Here is a 21,023-nt window from a genome sequence, read left to right on the forward strand (position 1 = left end):
AGGGAGAGAGGCAGCTGCTGACAAAAGTTACTTTTGGTCCCACTTTGGTATAATTGGCTTTCTTGCATTGCATATTCCACAATCCACCACAATGCAAGATTGCATGAGACAGATTTTACACATGTACTATGGCAGGAGTCCTGGCTACACATGAAAATTTATAGTCAAATTTAAAAACTAAAGTTAAACTTGGCAGTAGTCAAAGGAAAGGAACCATTTAGTATATTTGATTTTTTTTCTCAGGGAAAAGAGGGAAGATCATTCCTAGTTAACTATTGTAAAGAAAATCTGTTGCTATTTGGGGAAAACAAAACAATGAAACAATGGTTAGGCATATACTTCATTTCTAATTTTGCTGACTCTCCTCTCAGCCAGTCTGTGTTTTCAAAGCATTTCATTTGTCTTCACTTGGTCAGATTGACTGCTAAGCTTGGACTGCAAAGAAAACTTCTAGGGACCAAAGTGCCCAAAAAGTGCCTTCTTTCTCCAGACCAGAGAGGCATGTACATCACAAATGTCATCACTAGAGGGCTCAGTGGAGGGAAGACTATGAGACAACATCTATCTTCCTCCCGCCTTTGCTCCTGACCTTTCTCTCCTCCCTCCTTGCTCCTCTTGTTTTCCTCTTTCCTATCCTTTTGTCCCATTTATTCCTCTCCTTCTCTCAGTACTTCCTTTCCTCCCTTTTTATTCTCATTATTTTTTATTTTTTCATTCTTTCTCATCTCCTTCTTATCTCATCTCCTCTTTTTCATCCTTCCCTTGTTTTTCCACTCCTCCTTCAGTCTTCTCTTCCCTTCCTTTCCCTTACTTCCACACAGTTTCCTATCCTTTCCTCTCTCTCCTTTCTTTTTCTTTATTTCTCTCATCTTCTTTTCCTCTCCTTCTTTCCCTCTTTCTTTCTCCTGTCTCTACTGTTTCCTCACTCCTTCTTCCAGACCCCCCCCCCCATTTTCCTCTCCTGCTTTCCTCCTCTTCTCTCCTTCTCTCTGTCCTCCTCTCTTCCTCACTTCCCTCCTACATCCCTTCTGTTCTTCCTTGTCACCCTCTCTCATTTTTCACTCTTCCGTCACTCATGTCCAGTCTCTCATTGACTCTGGCCTTTCCCTTTCCCTTCTCCTTTTTCCTCCTCTAACCTTTCCTCATACCCTTTCTCTCCTCCTTCCCACTCTTTACTTATCCCTTATTCCTCTCCTCTTTTTCTTACTCATCTCTCATCATCTTCTCCCCCTTTTCCCTCTGGCATGTCAGAGCTTGAAGAAAGAGGAAGAGGGAGAGAGAAAAAATGTATGTGTTTGTTTGTGTGTGAGTGAGTGAGTGAGTGAGAGAGAGAGAGAGAGAGAGAGAGAGAGAGAGAGAGAGAAAGAGAGAGAGAGAGAGACGGATAAAGAGACCAGGAGAGAGCGAGCAAACTGAAGCTGAGCAGTGAGCAGGGTGAGCAGCAGGAGTGCTTCTATCCTCTGAGCTGTGGATGACGGGTTGGGACGATCCAGTCTCAAGTGTCACTGAGAGCAAAGAGTCTGCAGGACAAACTGGTCGTCCCAAAAGAAAGAAGAACAAGAAACAGGATCTGTCTTCTGAGAACTGAGTCTCGTTTATCAGGACAACATTTTCTTACTCCAGGATGATCTATCACCTTCCAAACCAACACAGAGCGTGAAGCTGCTCCGGCTCGGTTGAATAAATCATTCCCCTGAAAGAGGAATAAAGAAGAAGAGGAGGAGGGGGAGGACAAGTCAGTCTATCAACAAAAGACAAAAACAACCAAAAACTCTAAATTTGCTTCCACAGGGACTATTGGATATATTTTTTCTTCTGAAACCCAGAAGAAAAGAGGAATAATAAGAATTTTGAAAAGTAAAGTGAGAAAAGAAGGAAAAAGTCTTTAATTGTAAAAACAACCAAAAGAAAATGTTAGAGTCAGTTTTCTTCTCTCAGATGCAAAGAAAAGATAATGAAGATGGAGTAATAGAAGAAAACTAGTCCTTTAATGTGAAAAAAACAAACGTGTTTGGTTTAGCCAATATTTCATTTTACTTTTTCCAAATACAGAAAAAGAGGGAATAAGGAAGAAAACAAATAGAAGAAAAACAAACATAGATGTTGTAGACCAACATTTGTTCAATCTCTCACATGAAAAGCAGGAACTAAAGGAGCAACAAGGAAGAGGGAATATCAGCTCATCAGCTGAAAAAATCAAGAAAAGCATCTGTTGGAGATTTTAATACATCATTTGAACAGAGAGGAAAGGAAATAACTGAAAGAGACTGAATTTGCTGTTTATAGAGGAAGACTGAGAAGCTAGAAAAGTTTTTGTCACCTTAATGACTGACCAAAAAAGGCAAAGGAGAAGAGTCAAGGATGAATGAATAAAAAGGATACAGAGGAATAAAAGGAAAAAGAGGAAAGAGGAAAATAGAAATACAGGAAAAGGAGGAGGAAAAAAAGAGGACAAGGGGGTTTAAAGTGGATAAAGAGAATAAAAGGGGGAAAAGGAGGATCAAGAGGATAAAGACAGCTAAAGAACAAAAATAGAGACAAAACAAAAAAGGGTGAATAAATAGAATAAAATAAATCCAGAAAAAGAGGAAAAAAATTAAAAGGTGAAATCAAGAGGAAAAAAATAACTAAAAAACCAGAAGAACCCCAGTGTCACAATGAGGCTCCTGATACTTCTTGCAGCACCTCTCTCCATCCTCGTCCTCCACATTGCACTGGTGGCCCCAGCAGGCAGCATGGCCCCGGGCCGGCTGGAGCGCTGGGTCCGCTCAGGCCTCCAGTCGCTGCAGTGGAACCAGCTGGACCGGTGCCTCCGCATGTCCTCGCTCTCTGAGGCAGAGTGCAGGAGGCTTGCCCACCTGCCACTGTCCGCTGTGGCCGTTTACGTGTCGGAGCCACGCACTGCTGCAGGTAGGGAGGGCAAAGGTCAAACATCACTGGGGTGCTTTAAATCATTTTATCCTGAAGGAGGGTTTGGAGGAGTTCATAGTATACTATGACAAACTGGCAGGAATCTACCAAAATGTAAAGAAAATGGGGGAAATAGAGTGCACAACCACTTTGATGAATAGTTTTTATTGTCAGACAATACAAAAATATGATGAATATGATAGGGTTCAAAAAATGTTTGTGATATGATTAAGAAGAGAAAAATCCACTTTATGGATCATACTGATTAAGGGGTGCAAATGTCCACTCTCTCACAACTGAAAAAGTCTGAATTTGCAATTTGAAAAATATACTTTCCTTAAATATACTTATCATTTTTTCATCTTCAATCCAGAAAAAGATGAATCCATTAATGTTGAAATTTCCCACAAAAAATATAAAATCTTAAAATGTTTTAATAATGTAAAATGTTTAAATGACGGGATGGTTTAAAACAAAAAAACTTCCATAATGAATTGCTTGATTGTGTAGTAACCAATCAAAATTTTAATGATCTGAGTGGGTAAAAACAAAATGGAAGTGGAATAATACTTGTCCCCAAATGTTTTTACAGATTTGACTCAACTTGATTGTGTTTAATGGAATTTTTTGTCTCTTATATGGTATTGTATGGTATGGTTATATTGTCACTGTATTACTCAATACAGTCATATCAACAGGAAGTTATTGTTTGAATGGATTATTATACCTCCAATAGTATCAGTATATATGTAGCCAACATATTGGGTATAATAGTGTGTATAACAGCAATGAATGTGTAGCGACTTGGTATTTATTACTACTATACTACCACAATATGAGTCTTCTAATATCAAGTCTTTGGTACTTGTGTGGTATTTCCTTATCAGGATTACCACAGAATCATGGAAATGTAGTGACCCACCAATGCCACACATTGTTTTTCCTATTTTTGTAACCCTTTCAAATGGACCATTAACCTTGTATAGTTTATTTTCCTCTCTCTTGTTCCTCTCTTGTTCCCCTTGCACCCTCCAGGTAACTCAGACAAAGTGCTGGCCATCCTCCCAGACTCCTACCACTCCTCAAGTGGGATGTTGGGCTCCAAGCCGCGGGGGGGTTTCAGTGTCAACCCTATGCTGAATGGAGGGGAGAGTCCCCACAGAAACCAGCAGTCTTTCCCTGGCTCCACAGCCCATGATGCTGTGCTGGTGCTAGACCCAAGCCCTGGGGAGAACTTTGGACACCCAGTGGTCCTCTTTTATGTGGATGTGAACGTGACAAAGAAGAGATGCTCCCATCTGGATGGAATTTATCTGGGTGAGTCAGCAGACAATCTGTACATGCACTGTTAAGTCACTATTAACTTGGTTTCAATTACTCATTACTTGCATGTATATTTAACTGTTTGATGCTGAATCATGCATTTCAGTCATGCTGTTTTTTCAATCATGTTTAATTTTTTGAACATCTGAATTAAATGAAGAAAGAAAACATTAAAAACTTGTATTTTGCTGTAGTTAATTTTTGTATTAAAAGACAAGTCAGCCTTCATTAGGCATTTCACACACAGCTTCCCATAGATCTTATAGCAATCATAACTGTAGTAGTGGTGTAATAGTCTAGTAGTAGTAGCAATAGTAGTGGTACTGCAGTAGTTGTAAAAGGGAAACCATAGTGATAATGGCAGATAACAGATAGCAGTGGCAAAAATCAACCCTGTGGCCCAGAAATTATGTTTACACAGCCTAATACTAATTTGCAACAGCAACTACTTTTTCAGAGACACATAATGATGTCTAATGTTCTCAGACAACATATTTCATTTGTTTTCCAATATCTGCTGTTGCAATACAATATCCATCCGTAGCTACTACAGCAGGATTAACAGTGTTTATGGTTCCGTATAGGCACTCGCAGCACTTGGTTAATGTTACAGAAAGATTGTTGTAGTAAAAATAGGTAAAAAGGGGTTTTCCGCCCATCTTCCAACAATGTGCAGATGAATCAGGTGCTTCTCAGATCAGGGACAGCAAACCTTAGAGAGAAACAAGAAAAGTGTCTGATGAAGACTCAATAGTGTCAAAACGTTAGCCTGTTTGCACTATTAAAGGCTTTAAATCAATCAGTGTGCTCCAGTCTTTTCTATTTGTTGAAAGATTGTTGTATTGGATAAATACTGAAAAAGTCAACAGTGACTTGAAAAATCTCCTCCAGACATGTTTTAAGACATATATACAACTCTGCTTGGAATAATCATATCACAAAATAAGTTCAAGTTATTTGTTAAAAAAGTACTATGACTCACTGTCCTTATTTGAAAATGCAGTATGTATGAATATGCAAATATTTTTCAAGTTGAACTGCTGGACACAAGAAGTCTCCTATAACTGTAAAGTCCAGTCTCAGTGTATGTATGCAAGTTTCATATTGGGCCATGATTGGCTCCAAACTTGTTATGTCCCAAATCACAATTAGGAACACACTTGAAATTGAGATTTAAGGTGAGCATGGAAAGACTTTCCCCCGTCAGCAGATCAACGTGAAAACAGCTTTCTAGTGTCAAACTCTGCACATACAGTATATCATTCTACACAGTGAAGCTCAAACATCCAGGCACCGAGTTTCCAAGTACAAGCACTGTAACAATATGCAAAACAGATTTGCAAAAGTAGTATCAATAGTGATAATATCACCAGCATTCATGGTAATATCATAGTGTATAAATTGCAGGTAGTAATAAAAAAAAAAAAGTAGTAAGCCAACAGTAATATCAGTAGTATTAGGCCTGATGGTTACAGAGGTACAGTGGTAGTAGCTATTAAAATTAGCAATGTTCACTGTAGCATCAAAAGTTGTATTATAAATAATAGTAAGAGTAGTTATAGAAGTAGAAATAGTAGCAATAACGTCAGTAGCTAATATTCCAGCAGTAGTGGTGTCATGGGTGGTGTGTATTAGGCAGCAGGGGAAGGACCCAAATGCAGACTATAGAGGCAAGCATGGACAGTTTAGTGAGTTTATTGTCAAAAGAGAAGATACAAAAGCTCACCGGCATGGGTGGCAAGTCCAAACAGTCCAAACAGCAGTATTAAATCCACAGAGTTGCAGGGATGAAGCAGGGAAACATCCAGACAGGCAGGCAAGCAGGTACAGATATGGTACAGGTCCAGGTAACAGGATACAGAAAACAGAAGCTCAAAAGCACTGACAAAAAGCAACATGACAACTTCAACAATCTGACAAGGGAACAAAGAATCTGGGCCGGTATATGAAGTAAGTGGCTGACAGGAGAATGAGGTGCAGGTGGGGAGATGGGCGGGGAAGCTCAGGTGAGGGGAATGATGCGAGTGCAGTGATGCAGGGCAGATGGGAGTGGCAGGATCTGGAAAGCAAGGAGAAAAGTCTGAGTGCATCTGGTGGACTGGTGAAGAATGGCAACCAAAGAACCTGGAAGTGGGAATGCAGCTGAAGGAAGGGACATAGAGCTAGACTGACAGGAACCCCCCCCCCAAGGGACGGATTCCAGATGTCCTTCCAGGCCAGCTAGGAACACCGAGCAGGGTGGGTGCAGGGGGTCTGGAGGAGGGATTCAGGGGCAAGTGGCCTGGGAGCTGCTAGGGAAGCCACTGGGGATCTCAGGCGGAGGGCCTCGGGGCTGGACAGGGGTGGAGCAGGAGACCTAAGGCAGACAGCCTGGGGGCTGGGCTGATGGGTGTAACAGATCTGGAGGGCGACCAGGATGGAGGACCAAAGGGCAGAGCAGGTCTGGATGAAGACAAGGAGGCAGGGCCGAAGGGACAAGTTCTGGACAACGGTCTTGATGCTGGCAAAGCAGCTCTGGAGGACGGGCAAGAGGACAACCAGATGTGCAGAGCTGGCAAAATCGGTGGGACCACTTGGAGGCCAGCGACATAGGCAGGAACGCTCTGGAGGATGGCGACAAAGGCTGGGCCATTCAGAAGGTTGGTGACAAGGCTGGAGGTCAGGAAAAGCCGGTGGCACCAGAAGATTTGGCTGCAGGTCAGGGCAGGCTGCTGGATAAGCATCTGGTATCTGGAGTGCAGCACCGGAGGCCGGCAGCTGGAGTGCAGGACTGGTGTCAGTGGTAATCGACAGCTGAGGGTCAGGGCAGGGTGCAGGACAGGCAGACCACCGGAGTGCAGGGCAGGAAGCAGGCAGCTGGAGGTCTGATAAGGTGTCACGAAGACAGCTGAGTGATGATCAGGGAGGTCTGGCTGTTGGTCAGCAGAAATGGCCAACTGGAGTTCTAGCTGTGGGTCAGCAGAGTCAGCTGACTGGAGGTCTGGCTGGGTGTCAGCAGGGGCTGCTGACTACAGGTCTGGCTGGACGTCGTCAAGGGCAGCTGACTGGGATTCAGGCAGGGTGTTGGCAAGGACAGCCAAAGGGGGTTCAGGCAGGTGTCAGTAGGGGTGGCAGACTGCTGAAGATTGGGCAGGACATCAGCGGTGATGGCCAACTGCTGGGGGTCTGGCAGGATGCCTGCAGAGGCGGCCGACTGCTGGGGGTCAAGTTGGACGTCAGCAGGGGTGGCCAACGGCTCGGGAACAGGCTGGACGTTGGCAGGCTCAGAAACAGGCCGGGCATTGGCCAAGACAGCTGATGGTTCGGGAACTGGAACAGGCTGAGTGTTGGCAGGAGCAGCCAACAGCTCAGGAACTGGAACAGGCTGAGCATCGGCAGGGGTGGCCAATGCTCAGCCTGGTGGTGCTGTGGCAGTGGAGAGGTGCTGGGCAATGGAGACTCTGTGGTGCTGGGCTGCTGAGAGAGCCAGTGGTGTTGGGCTGCTGAAAGAGCCAGTGGTGTTGGGAGCCATGGGGACCAACCTCCTTTTGGGGACTCCACAGTACACTGTGATAATGGCAAGGCAAGTCCCTTCAAAGGGTGACCACTGGATGTCAGAGTGGCTCCTCAGGTGTTCCATATAAGGCTCCTAGGGTTCAGGAAATACAGGATCAGGACAGGTGAGTAGCAGGCTAGCCGGCTCAGGACAGGCAGGCTGCAGGCTCATGAACCCGAGCCTAATCAACAAGAGTGCAGGCTGGTTGCTAGCAGTCCAGGGTGCAGGCTGAAGGCTAGCAGGCTGGAGTGCAGGCTGAGATGCAAGCTGAAGGCTATCATGCTGGTGGCTATGATGCTGGTGGCTAGCATGCGGCAGGTTAGCTGGCTAGGAAACAGGCTGAAGGTTTAGGAGGCCGGACGCTAGCAGACAAGAAGGCTAGAGCAGTCGTCAAGTCCACTGCAGTTCCATCTAGTACTTCTGCTGGGCAAGGCCTGGAAGAAACCTCCCAGAATGCCTTTATCCCGGTGGTGTTGCTGTAGTAGTTCAAGAAAGGACTGAATGGTGTGAATTACCTCACGGAGTGCATTTGCTGGGTCCATGTTTGGTCAGATCGTTCTGTCATGGGTGTATTAGGCAGCAGGGGACCCAAATGCAGACTATAGAGGCAGGCAGGGACAGTTCAGTGAGTTTATTGTCAAAAGAGAAGATACAAAAGCTAACAGGCATGGGTGGCAAGTTCAAACAGTCCAAACAGCAGTTGTATTAAATCCACAGAGCTGCAGGGATGAGACAGGGAAAAGTCCAGACAGGCAGGCAAGCAGGTACAGATATGATGCAGGTCCAGGTAACAGGATACAGAAAAGAGAAGCTTGAAAGCACTTACAAAAAGAAACATGACAACTACAACGATCTGACAAGGGAACAAAAGATCTGGGCCAGTATATGAAGTAAGTGGCTGATGAGGTGCAGGTGGGGAGATGGGTGGGGAGGCTCAAGTGAGGGGAATTAGATGATTGCAGTGACAGCAGGGTGGATGGGAGTGGCAGGATCTGGAAAGCACGGAGAAAAGACTGAGGGCATCTGGTGGACTGGTGGAGAATGGCAACTATGGGAAGTGGGAATGCAGCTGGAGGAAGGGACATAGTGCCAGACTGTGACAAGTGGCTGCAGTTGTAGTTGTGATAGTAGTCAAAAGTAGTAGCAGTGACAGCAATAGCAGCAGTAATATTAAGCTACCTCTAAGGTTGGCATGCCTGTATGTGTTTTATTTAGTGTGAGTATAAAGTTCTGACTTTAACTGAAGCAGAAGAGAAAGTGAAAGTTGAATGTATGTGGTCTCACTCTTTGAAAGCTCCATTTATAGCTCATTGTTTTATGTAGGACATATTCCTGCTCAGAGGGGGTTCATCCCTGCAAGCTCCTCAACACTTTTTGCCATCAGCAACACCTGAAATCTGTGTGTGTGCGTGTTTTCTTGCATTTCTATCTTTTTGAGAACCAATTTGAGTTTTAGACCTTTAGAGTGAAGACATATTTGCAAAGTGAAGACAACAGAAACTGTTTTAAGACTTAATTTCAGCATTAAGTATAATTTTGGCCAAAGCTACAAAAGCTATGAGAAGACCCAAGTTTTAATAAACCGGAACTTTCTTTCAAGTGTAGAGTAAAGGTTAAGGTAAAGCATGCAGGTCTGAATGTCCTCACTTATATGTGTAATACGTTTCATCTTCAATGTTTTCCATCCACACTTTTTTTTCTAAAAGTTTTCCATCTACAACAATTTTTTCTGTTGTCTCAATACAGATTCTGAGGAATCACTATGGAAGGTCAGAGGGGACAGTTGTTTCATAACACTTAAGGCAAAGTGAGAGTATTTTGGTCGTATTTGTAAAAGGTTTGACAATCTTACATCCGTGTTTCTGAAAAGCTCCACTTTTGGTGGTGGCAAACAACAACCTTACTGTGCATAAAAGGCCAAAAGGGAGAGTAAAAGAAGTGTTTCAAAGTGCTTTATTAATGAAGAATTTGGTCTAAGGGGACAGGAAGTGAATGTACTCTGGCATGGTCCTCATAAGTTCTGTAAAAGAAGCATGTGTAAAGTGCAAGTTGCTGACCTCCCGCTGTGAGAGAGGTTAGGGCCAGATGTTGAGGTGAATTTGGCCCTGTGCTACACAAACACATACCTGTCAATTATTTATACTCACACACACAGCACTGTGCCCCCTGCTGGGTCCTGTAGATGGATTTGGACCAGTGTCTTTTAAAGCCAGACTGTCTTTGAACCTTATTTAACCTGAAGAGGAGAGAGGAGAAGGTAGATGGCAGAAAAGAAGAGAGGTTCAGTAAGCAGGGAGGAAAGATGGAAAGAAAGGGGAGGAGGAAATGGGAGAAGTAGAGAAGTCACTAAAGGCAAAGCTCAGAAAAGAAAGAGGATAAATGGAGAAACAGAATGAGGGACAAGGAGGAGAAAGAGAAGAAGGGAGGACGAGGAGGAGAGCAAGTGCATATGAGAATACCAATTAAAGTAAATCAGAGGTTCCATAAATGTTAATTCCAGAATGGTTGAGCTGCATTTTGTTCAATTGTAAAATGATGAAAGGGTGTAAATTTCCCCCAAAAAAGCTCTTTGAAGGCACACACACAACCAAACACAACAACAACAAAAGTTTTATTTGGCCAAGATTTGACTTGATTTGTAGGTGTCATTTTTACTATGTTTTATTCATATTTTTAACCATGTGTTCACCATCTTAAAGCACTTATTTGTGTTTTTCTGTTTTCTGTTACAAAATATCATGGATTTATTAAGAGAGCTGGATATGGTGTCGCCACTCAGCTTTGCTGCCAATTTGTCCCAGTGGCCAGTCACAGTACTGCAATGAAAAAAATCTGCAGCCCAAAAAGCATTTTCCCCATAGACCACCATTCATTTTAAGACACATCTGTAAAACTTTTGACAGGACAACTGCAAACAAGGTTAATTATCACACTATGTATTATGCTTTTTTGCATTCATAAAGGTTTCATATTTGAAAAACTTTCCTAGAACCTAGAAAAGCATAGTGCATGACGTCATACCAATGTAAAGTTTATGGACTGAGCAGGAACGTGTCAGCAGGAGATACACTAATGTGTATTTGCAGTAGGCCACACAATGCAGAAGCAAACCCAAATATCTGTTTGAATACCAGATTTTAAAAATATCTGTTATAAATATCACTTTGAAATCAATGCAAATTCAGTTGGCACTGCTTCAACATCAGCCAATCAGAGACAAGAAAATGGTCAGGTGACAAAAATATTTTGTGCAAGGTGGTGAGAGTGAAGCAATGGCTCCCTCTTTGTTGCCAGAATAATAGAAGTTGATATTTTTTTAAGAAGACTCACATAAGCCTGCTGTAACAAACATTAATGAATCAGATAACAACATGCCATTTTTACCTTTTCAGCTGAGAAGAGAGGCCAAGCAGTGATGGAAAAAGTGTTTGTTATTTAATCCATTTTTAAATCTTCAGACACATATCTCCAACATCAGGAAATTGTGACTCTAAACCTATTCTAAAGCTCTGGATCATCACCTTCTCACACTGACTTCTGACTCTCTGTGTCCTCAGGTGAGGAGTGTTTGACTCTGGCGTTGAAGAGTCGTTGTCAGAACCAGCTGAAGCGTCGGCAGGCCGGGCCTGAGAGGCTGATTGGTAATGGCCATGGCCGCCTTGCAGGTGCATCTCTACGCAGTGGTACCATTAGTGGTCCGGTCAGCGGTGCTAGTCGTCTGGTTGAACGTGCCGTGGGAGGGCTCTGTGAGGTCCATTTCCTCCCACTGGTGGTCGGAGTGGGAGACAGCAACCGAACACAGAGACTCAGATGTGTTGGTAAGTCTCAACTCACTGCCTTTAATAGGGTTCAACAGGTCTGAACAAATCCCAGCTGATTCCTTTAGACTAACTTGATCGGAGCAGTTGGAATGCTATTTTTCCTCTATTGTTGGAGCAGTTTCCCGCTTTTTTCTTTGTCTTTGTGCTAAGCTAGGATAAACATGCCTGTGTCTCTACCGAACGCTCAGATCAAATTAATATCAGTCTTTTCATTTAACCAAAGGTAAAACAATAAATATTGATTTATTTCTGAGAGATGGAATATCCTCGAACATAACACAGAAGAAAGTTGTATCAAGAGTCTGCAGCCATTCTAAAATTTGCTATAGCACTAAACACAAAGTATATCTGAGGCTGATGGAAATAACATTAATTTTATGTACTTTAGGTATTTGGTCTAATAAACTAAAGTACTGAATAATCAGACATTTCACTCAAAACCACAAATGTCGACCTTGCGGAGATGCTAGAGGATAGGTCAGGGGATCACTTAAATCAGAAGGATTCATCCTCTGGGGACCTTGAATATCTGTATCAAATTTAATGTGAATCAATCTAATAATTTGATATATTTTCCTCAAAAGCAAAATTGTAATAGACTATCTATCCCAAGCAAGTTTTGCTGGTTGATTTTCTAACATAGTTTTAGCTTTGAAAAGAGGATACTAATATAATGTTACATAGTTTTGGTGAAATTGGGGTTGTTACACTTCACCTGAGTTTTATAAGTTGAGTGGCATTCTGTTTCAGTTTTCCTGGTAGGAGGCTTTCTGAGTCAAATGCAGAATTATTCTCATGTTATGCCAAGACCACCCACACCTGCAGCCTCTGCCAGCAACCTGGGCCTCGTGAGAAAAACTGCTGGGAAGAGTTTATATTGCTGTTCTGGCAAACATAGAGAATCCTCAGGATAAAATCACAAACCCACCTTTGGCATGCTACAAATATGAGGAGATAAAGTATTCCTTAATTGTTGATCATGACCCATTCAAATCCACTGTGTGCTGAGTATACGGTAAGTTTGACTCGCCCTAATGTGAGGAAATGTGTTTAATGTTTCAACACTGGGGGTCTGCTTTATTTAGAGATTGTTTTCAAGATAAACACATGTGCATTTTCTGTGAGGCTGATAACTTTTTAATTTCTGAAAAATTCCATGCCCCTGCCTCCTGCAGACCAGGCAGAGTTTGCAAGGTGCCCTCAGCCGCTGCCCATGGGCTCTCCCAGTTTGCCCGTCTCCAGCTGCGAGCTGAATAAAAACACCAGACGCTGCCACCAGCAGCCGCTGGCTACTCACCTCTCCTGCCGACTCTACCAGACCTGTGACCACGCTGTGCTCATCTCAGGTAGGACTTGTGTGGTATTTTTTCACATTTGGATTATTCTCACCTGTACAATATTTCCAAAACACTAAAATGTACTTAATTTAAGTGTGGACCATGAACAGCAACATCCTCGGTCCAACTAGAGACATTCCCCATCTCTCTCTCTCTCCTCATTTCCTGTCATCCCTCTACTGTCAACTCTCTAATAAAGGCATGAAAGGGACTGCAGGGTTTGTGACATCACCCAGAGCTTTATAAAGGGATTAATGTCTGGAACACACCACATACCTCCAACTTGTGCATATACTGTATATATACACAATGCATACTGTGTTTCAAGAGAGAAATTGTTTTTTATCCTCAATACCTCAATACAGTAAGTTTACTTAGAGCCAGTACACTGTGCTAAATCAAGCTAATGTACGCTTGTACTGTGTGCTATGTAAGCAGAGAGCTTTATTCTCCACCCTTGCATTAGTGTAGGAGCATCTTGCATGGAGTTCAATGCTGTGAACTCCACACCTTTAAAATCCAACAAAAAGTCTAATCTCAGTAACTAGGACTGAGCAAAGTTGGGACTATGTTCCTCCTGAGAAGCTCCCAAGATCTCCTGTTTTTCAAAAATTCTCAAGCTGTAAAAAAGTTTAAAATGTTTTTGAAAATATTTTTATGGTGGAAAAAAATCTGTAATGTGTATGGTTATTGTAGAGTTCATAAAACAGTGTGTGTGTGTCCGCACTGCAGGTGGCTGGCAGCAGCAGATAACATTCCACCGTCACGTGCAGAATCTTCAGAGGTTCTACAGAATGCTCCGGATCAACGGCTTCCATAAAGATCACATCAAGACCTTCTTCGCCAGCAGTGGACAGCTTCCCGGTATGCCTTAAAAGTATGACTGCATTCACACCAAATCCGGCAATGTGGTACCTTCCTTTAGGGTTGTGAGGAGGTGTGGGCGTGTTTATTTGTGCTTTAGAACATAACCACTGTGAAACAATCAGAAAATAACATTTTATTTCTCCGAGTCCCTGCTTTGTTCTCACTACCACCGCTCCCTCTCTTCATTCACTCTCTAACTCATTCGACCACTGCTGCTCTCTCTCTCACTAAGGCTCTCAGCTCTCTCACGCTCTCTTTCTCTTTTTCTCTCGTCTTTTTTGAAATGAGTCGGGGAGCTGACAGCAAAGCCTAACTTTACTTTTAACATTATCAAACGAAGAGAAATGTCCTCCCCTCAGCCTAGTAATGTCTTTGTCTTCCCTCATGGCAGGGTTGTACAGGGCGTCTTTGGTCTGATCGCTGGCTCACGTGATTGGCCACTGCAGTGTGACTTTGAGTTGCGTTTCAGCAAAATGTGATTCTGGTTCAACTGGTTCTTCCCGCACGGCCACTGTGGTTTTTTGCTGCAGCCCATGCAGTCACCACTCCCGCAGACTATACGCACTACCTCCATTCAAACAAATGGGAGGACTGGTGGTTTTCCTACATTGCCAGATTTGGTGTGAATGCAGCCTATGTTTGTCTGTGTTTTGGTGGGAGGTATCCGTAAAGGGTGATGTAAACGCTGTCATTCACTTCTCAAGTGGAGAGAAAAACATCCACAGAGCACAAATGTAGAATATAATTCAAAGAAAGCAGTTGCCTTTTTTAATCATCTAAATATCTGACAAAGTTCTCTTTACACAGTGTGATCTGGATTATTCAACCACAAATTAGGCTTTGACCTCTTTCAAGTGTTCTGACCCCTGATTTATAACATAACATTTTAAACACAGCAACGCTGCTTCTGAAGAGTTAATACAACATGGGTCCAATTTCTGTGCCTCCCAGTTTTGCCTATGAATGACTGAATTAATGAATGAACTTTATATATTTATATATATATGTATATATATATACATATATACATATATACATATATATATATATACATATATACATATATACATACATATATATATATATATATATATATATATATATATATATATATATATATATATATATATATATATATTATATTTCCATACACAGAATGCAACTCAAAGTGCTTTACAATTCAGCAGCAAGTTTAACAAACACAAGTTAAAAACCATGCATGTACACAAGGAGGAAGGGAGAAAATAAGAACGAGTGTTATTATTAATAAAATAGCATCTACACAGTTTCTTTGGAAAATAAAGAGAAAACAATGCAAAGATTTGAATTCTCTTTTTTCTCCTCTTGTGCTAATTTATCTCAGGAGCAAAGAAAAGCAAAGATGGAGATTGATTTAAGAGAGTTTAGAGGAAACAGCACAGAATTTAGATACCTCTAAATGAAGAAATATTATTTATTTTGCAGTAAACAAAGGAACACTGGTTGTGAGCAGGTTTTTTTTGCCATTTGAATGCGAAGAACTCCACCAAAGCTTGAACTGACCATTTCTATAACATGTATGACTCCTCTTCCTCATCTCTTTCCCACACAGAGGAGGTAGAGGGTGTCTACTCGGCAACGGAGAAAGCAGTGATCCGTAACCACGTGTCGTACGTCTGCAGGAAGCAGCACTGCGCCGACTCACTGGTTCTCTACCTGAACTCGCCCACACGCAACGACGGCACCATGCTGCTGTGGGACGCCAACCTCAACGGCATCGTAAGATAGAAGAAGACACACACATTTATAGTGGTCAGGTGCTGAGAACAAATGGGTTATTAAAAGTGTGTGTGTGTGACAGAACAGGCTGCTGTGTTCGAAGCAAATCACCAACACAAAACAGTGAAATGATTTATCTGACACACATGGGAGCCATTATCAGCCCGATAAGGAGATAATTCTTCTGACCACACACATGCACACACAAGGACCTCCCAGACTACAATATTTCTGTCATCACATTCAAGTTTCTAAAAAAAGAGGAAATGAGCTCACATAGTTGAAGGCAGCTATTACAGAGACATGTTTAACACAAATCAACAGGTCAGACTGGGTGCAGTAGGCTGGGGTCATGACTGTGAACAGGTCCTGGTAAACAGGATTTACAGTTTTATCTGCACTGTGTCTTTATCATCTGTTATAATATCAGACAACACACAACGTCCAGTGATTTTGCTGTCAGAAAAATGTCAGTGGAAGTCAATGGATACAGAAGATTAGCACATTAGCTGGTGTGCTAATCAGATATGCTAACAGCCAGACAGTGCTGGTTACATGAGAAGATAATAAGCTAGACTGCCAATATCTGAGCACAAAATCAGTCAAAGGTATCAGAGATGAAAAGGTTCCAGATCAGAAACAGACATGTCTGTTCGATAGTACAAAAACTTAACCAGCTGGTTCTATTTCTGAGGACCTCAAATTTGGCTGCTAAAGGGGCTGTTGGTGTGTCACCTGCAAATGCTGCAAGAGTGATTTAGTTTGATGGGGAACACGTGAAAAATAGATAAACACCAGATAATGCTCCCATGAACATTTATTGGTATACCACCATGTGACATTTTGAGCGTTAAGCTTGAAATGTTATGAAACTCGCTCCCATGAAATAAATGTTCATGGGAGCGTTATCTAGTGTGTGGACTCTATTTTTCCAACTCACATGACTTTCACAATATGTCTGCTCTTAAGGGCAACGCACACTGGTGGTGTGCCATTTTCTGTGTAAGCTCACACTCTGGCACTGTAATGTCAGGATATGCTACTTTCCTATTTTTTCAGAGTCAATGCTCCAGAAAAGCATCAGATTTGACCCTCAAATTGGCTCATCCTGGCTACTGTACATTGCACATTAAAAATAGTGCTACAGGTGTGAAATGATGCAGCTCTATGTGATGTGGGTGGTGTATGTTCCCCCTTACTTTGTCTTATTTAACACTTCTCTGTGTGCCCTCACCATCTTTCTCACTTAAATTCATCTTGGTTTATTGTTATGACACTTTATCAGAAACACTGCCAAAGTTTGCCTCTTCATAAAATCTAAATTTAAAACACTATTTCGCTCTGACATGTCTCCTCTTTCTCTCTCTCTCTCTGTTTCCAGGCTGATCTAAAAGAACGATACTCAGTCAACGAGCTGCTGGCCGACCTGGCCGGCTGCAGGGCGACTCGTGTTTTGCTGTTTGTGGATCAGAGCTATAGTGGCGTTCTGTCCAAAAGGCTGCGAGGGTCACAGAAACACCTCAACGTGGTTTTGATCCAGAGCCAGACACGACAGACCCACAACCACCAGAACCAGAAGCTGAACCCAGGCTGGGAGGACAGCAGCTGGTCATACATCAGCCCTGCAACCTGCCTGCTGGACCACCTGGAAAAGGTATTTTATCACATTTAAGACTTTTTCTTCTTTTCATTTTTTTAAACAGTCCTCTAATCCCCTCTTCTTCTTCTACCAACAATTTTATCAGGGTGCTGGGATGTCTCGCCTCTTGGAGCCGTGGGCCGGCCTTTTAAACGTGACGCTGGCAGGTGCCCCCTGCAATGCCACACCGCCACTGACGGATGGCGAGATGCGACGGGAGTACCATGGCTGCCAGAACCTGCCAACTGCACTCTGGCACCAGAAACACAGGAGGACCAACTGAGAGAGAGAGACAGAGACTGACCGGGAGAGAGGGAGAGAGAGAGAATAGAGAATGATTTACCTAGACACACAAACACACACATACACGCACAGAAAATACACACACGTTTGCATTACATACATGCATACTTGCAGCGCTGGTGTTTGTTGGACACTTGTGTGTGTGTGTGTGTGTGTGTGTATTTTCTGTCCTAACTCTGAACTCAGACTGTATCCATGGTGATGACAGCTCATCCCAAGGGGAGTGTCCTGAACACCGTGTAAACAGTGTGTGTCTGTGTGCATGTGTGTGTATGTGTGTGTGTGCGTGTGAGTTCAGCAAGAGGACAGCCACTCTCTCTGAGACTATTGCTAGTTTACACTCGGGTCAGTGTGTATATGTGCGTGTGTGAAAGACACATCTCCTGGGCACTTTAACATTTCAGAGCCAATCATTTATCTTTATTATTGTCTGTTTGACAGTTTTTTCTTCCTTTCCTCTTTTCTCCATTCTGTCCTTTTATTCACCATTAGTCAGCTCCGTTCTTCCTACCTTTCCTCTCTTGATGTCCTTTTCTAACCTCCTCTCTACTTTCTTTCCTTCTTGATTCCTTCCTTCCTCTCTCTACTTGCATACATCCTTTCCATCCACTTCTGCCATCTCCCCCCCCCCCCCCCCCCCCCCCCTTCTTCTGACTCTCGTTTCCTCCTGTATTTCTTTTGGCTGGCAACTGACTCCTTTCTCTGTCCATCATTTTACCTTTTCCTCTTTTAGCTTGTTGTTGTCCTTCCTCTCGTTCCACTTCTCTTTCCTTGCTTTGACAGTGTTAGAAAAAGTTGAATACTGGAATGATTTTTAACTCACAAAACACTGAAACATAAACATCCACTTTTTATGCACATTTGAATTTGTGCATAGGAAAACTGGAATGAAAACCTGCGAAAAACAGTTTACACTGTTTGAATCAAAATCAAATTTGAACTCTATGTACACTTACTAGCTTTATCTGTAGCTTTCAACTGTATCTCACAGTAGAAGGCTTTAGAAAGAAGACCACATAAGTCCACAAATATAGCTAGTAGGTGAACCTTGAGTTAAGAATATTTTTCACACTACTGATCAGTCATTCGCAGTATTCACAGTGTTTTTGGAGAGGGGGTGAAATATGAGCCTCTGCCTCTTGAACCAAACTGCTGCTCGCTCCTCTCAAATTAATTTGTGTAGAGGTTTGTTCAGTACATCATATTCAAGCAGAACCATTACTTATTAAAACATTCCCACAGTCAACATTCGGGTCATCCAAACTATGTCCCACTACTCAAGGCCTCTCTTACAAGACTTCCTCTTTCAGGCTTTGAGTCTGACATTTGACTCTTACTAAGCCAACACATCCCTCACACCTAAATGACAAAATAGGTTGTTTGTCAGAGCCCTCAAAAATGACCCATTTTCTGATCTGATGCTACCACCACGACCACCACACCCTCACGTGTCACTGTGATTATAGTTGCAAAGTGGGATAGATTTAAAGTCCCATTAGTTTTTTCCTTTAGGTATCTCATAGTTGGAGCTCTTCCAAGACTTAAATTGACATTAACTAGGACTCCCAAGGTACATTTTGGCAGTGGTGAGACTTGTACATTTAACTCCAGATTTTCATAAAATCCAGAGGTTAAACTCAACAATCTAAACAGCTTATTTGGTGCTTAACATAAAAGTGAGCACACAAAATTGTTCATGGCTGCCCCTGTGGTCTTCTAGGAATAACGGCCAAAACTACAAAAATAAGACTCAGCTTAAAAAAAATGAATTTTGCATTCAAGCAGAGTGATATCTGATGTCAGGGAGTTTATAAGATTTAGAGGTGGAGGACTTTTTATGCAGCTTAAGCTGTGGAAGAAGGAAAGAGAGAGACACTGAGACAGACAGGAAATAAGAGATTGGTCGGCAGTGATCATGATTAAGATATGAAGCACTGAGACTGCCCTCACTGCTACACAGACTGGCTATGGCATTTTAATAAGGGCACATTTTCTGAGGGAGTGTGTGTATGTGTGTGTGCATGTGTGTGTGTGTGTGTGTGTGCTGAAACACATAGACAAAGGCTGTTGGTATAAAGTGCATCACATGAAACATGCACATCCACGCACACGTTCTAATATAAACTCATCCCTACACTAACAACTTACATGTTGTCCTGTACCTTTGGTGGTACTCTGTGATTTTTTTTCTGTACATTACCTTCTGTCTTTTCTTCATCCCAGTAACCATATACACCCTCCCTACCTGCTGTGTTTTGTATTGATGTTCAATGTTGTCTGTTTTACATTAGAGATTTGTTTATTCAAGAGATGGAAGTTGATCAGAAGAAAAACTTTCCAAATGCGTGGGACATTTTGGACCAGAACTGTCCAACAAGTTGACATGTGCATATTCACAGTTTGTGTAATGATCTGTACAGAGTGTGAGATGTAATTAAACAGAAATGTTTCTAGTTGCATGCAGCAAATCACAAAATATAGTCAATAAAGTACTTTTAGAAACCATCCAAGTATATGAGATTTATTTTTCTGGTTTCCAACTCTAAAGTACTGATGAGATGACAATAACTTGAACTGCATCAACAAGATATAAGACAGGCCAAAATAGCATTAAAGGTGCCCTGTAGAGGTGTGACGTGATACATATTCCAACAGTTTCACACTATTTCGCTGACTGACACAAAGAAGCGATAAAAGCAGCGAAGAAGAAAATTGCAAGCTTGTTAACATAAATTAAACAATGAAGAATTTAAAATATTTAAAATCGACTTTGCACAGATAAGACTGTGCACATTAAAAAACATAAAAGTCAACTACAACTCTCAAGAGCATGGCAGTAACAAACATAAATTCAGCAAGCTTAAAGCCATGAAGACCAGAGTGTACTTCATTCATGGTGTTGCCATGAATGCCTTTGAGTTGCACACACTTTTGTACAAGTATGAAAAATGAAAAATAGAGAACTTGAGAGAGGTTTAAATAGTTCATACTTTGTCACCTCTTAGTAGTTAGTTAGAGTTAGAGCCGAGCTAACCGGCCATGAGCAGCTACTGTTAGACTCTCCATGTCCTCGCTGGACAGAGTCTGCTGGAGCTTTGTCAGTCACTAGAAGCACATTCATGGCCCTTTCTAAAAGTTTCTGTGTGGTACCCATGTAGTAGCTGGACTAGAGACTCTACTATGAAAGGCTTAACATTACTGTTCGTCAGCCCTGAATATCTTGTTAAGCTATCTTGTTCTACTATTTAGTAGATAAGCGAAATAGACCACTGAGTCTTGCCTAATACATCACAGTTAGGGAGGGACAGAGAATTCTGATGAACTGAATTTTCAAATCCAAGCAGACACAAATAGGCTAATTTTGAGCAAAAAAAAACAACAAAAAAACAAAAAACCAACAGTTTTAAACACACAATATGTGTATTATTGGAAAAATCACCTATATTAACATCATGTGCCAACATAAGCCTATATGATTGTCTATACAATGTAAACAATGATTTGGTGTGTAGTTACCCTTTAAAAGTTGT

The 21,023-nt window shown here is 42.1% G+C and overlaps 2 protein-coding genes across 3 annotated transcripts; one reads left to right on the forward strand and one right to left on the reverse strand.

The window, feature by feature from the left end:
* Positions 1 to 4,345: 4,345 nt before the first annotated feature.
* LOC121906569 (proline-rich protein 36-like) lies at positions 4,346 to 8,079 on the reverse strand. Its single transcript, XM_042425490.1, has 5 exons — positions 7,978 to 8,079; positions 7,673 to 7,861; positions 7,370 to 7,552; positions 5,960 to 7,241; positions 4,346 to 4,945 (listed from the first exon to the last, which is right to left on the reverse strand). Exons 1-4 carry the CDS (start codon positions 8,077 to 8,079, stop codon positions 6,546 to 6,548), a joined length of 1,170 nt encoding a protein of 389 aa, XP_042281424.1. The 3' UTR covers positions 4,346 to 4,945; positions 5,960 to 6,545.
* Positions 8,080 to 11,119: 3,040 nt separating this feature from the next.
* si:ch211-67e16.11 lies at positions 11,120 to 18,052 on the forward strand. Of its 2 annotated transcripts, XM_042427247.1 has the most exons (6): positions 11,120 to 11,586; positions 12,765 to 12,935; positions 13,659 to 13,790; positions 15,385 to 15,551; positions 16,933 to 17,205; positions 17,297 to 18,052. In XM_042427247.1, exons 2-6 carry the CDS (start codon positions 12,803 to 12,805, stop codon positions 17,471 to 17,473), a joined length of 882 nt encoding a protein of 293 aa, XP_042283181.1. In that variant the 5' UTR covers positions 11,120 to 11,586; positions 12,765 to 12,802; the 3' UTR covers positions 17,474 to 18,052. The 2 variants fall into 2 exon arrangements, with proteins under 2 accessions (XP_042283181.1, XP_042283180.1); XM_042427246.1 differs by lacking the exon at positions 11,120 to 11,586 and having other exon boundaries at positions 12,688 to 12,935.
* Positions 18,053 to 21,023: the final 2,971 nt, after the last annotated feature.

The sequence above is a fragment of the Thunnus maccoyii genome, chromosome 11 (genome assembly GCF_910596095.1).
Source record: "Thunnus maccoyii chromosome 11, fThuMac1.1, whole genome shotgun sequence".
Classification (NCBI taxonomy): domain Eukaryota; kingdom Metazoa; phylum Chordata; class Actinopteri; order Scombriformes; family Scombridae; genus Thunnus; species Thunnus maccoyii.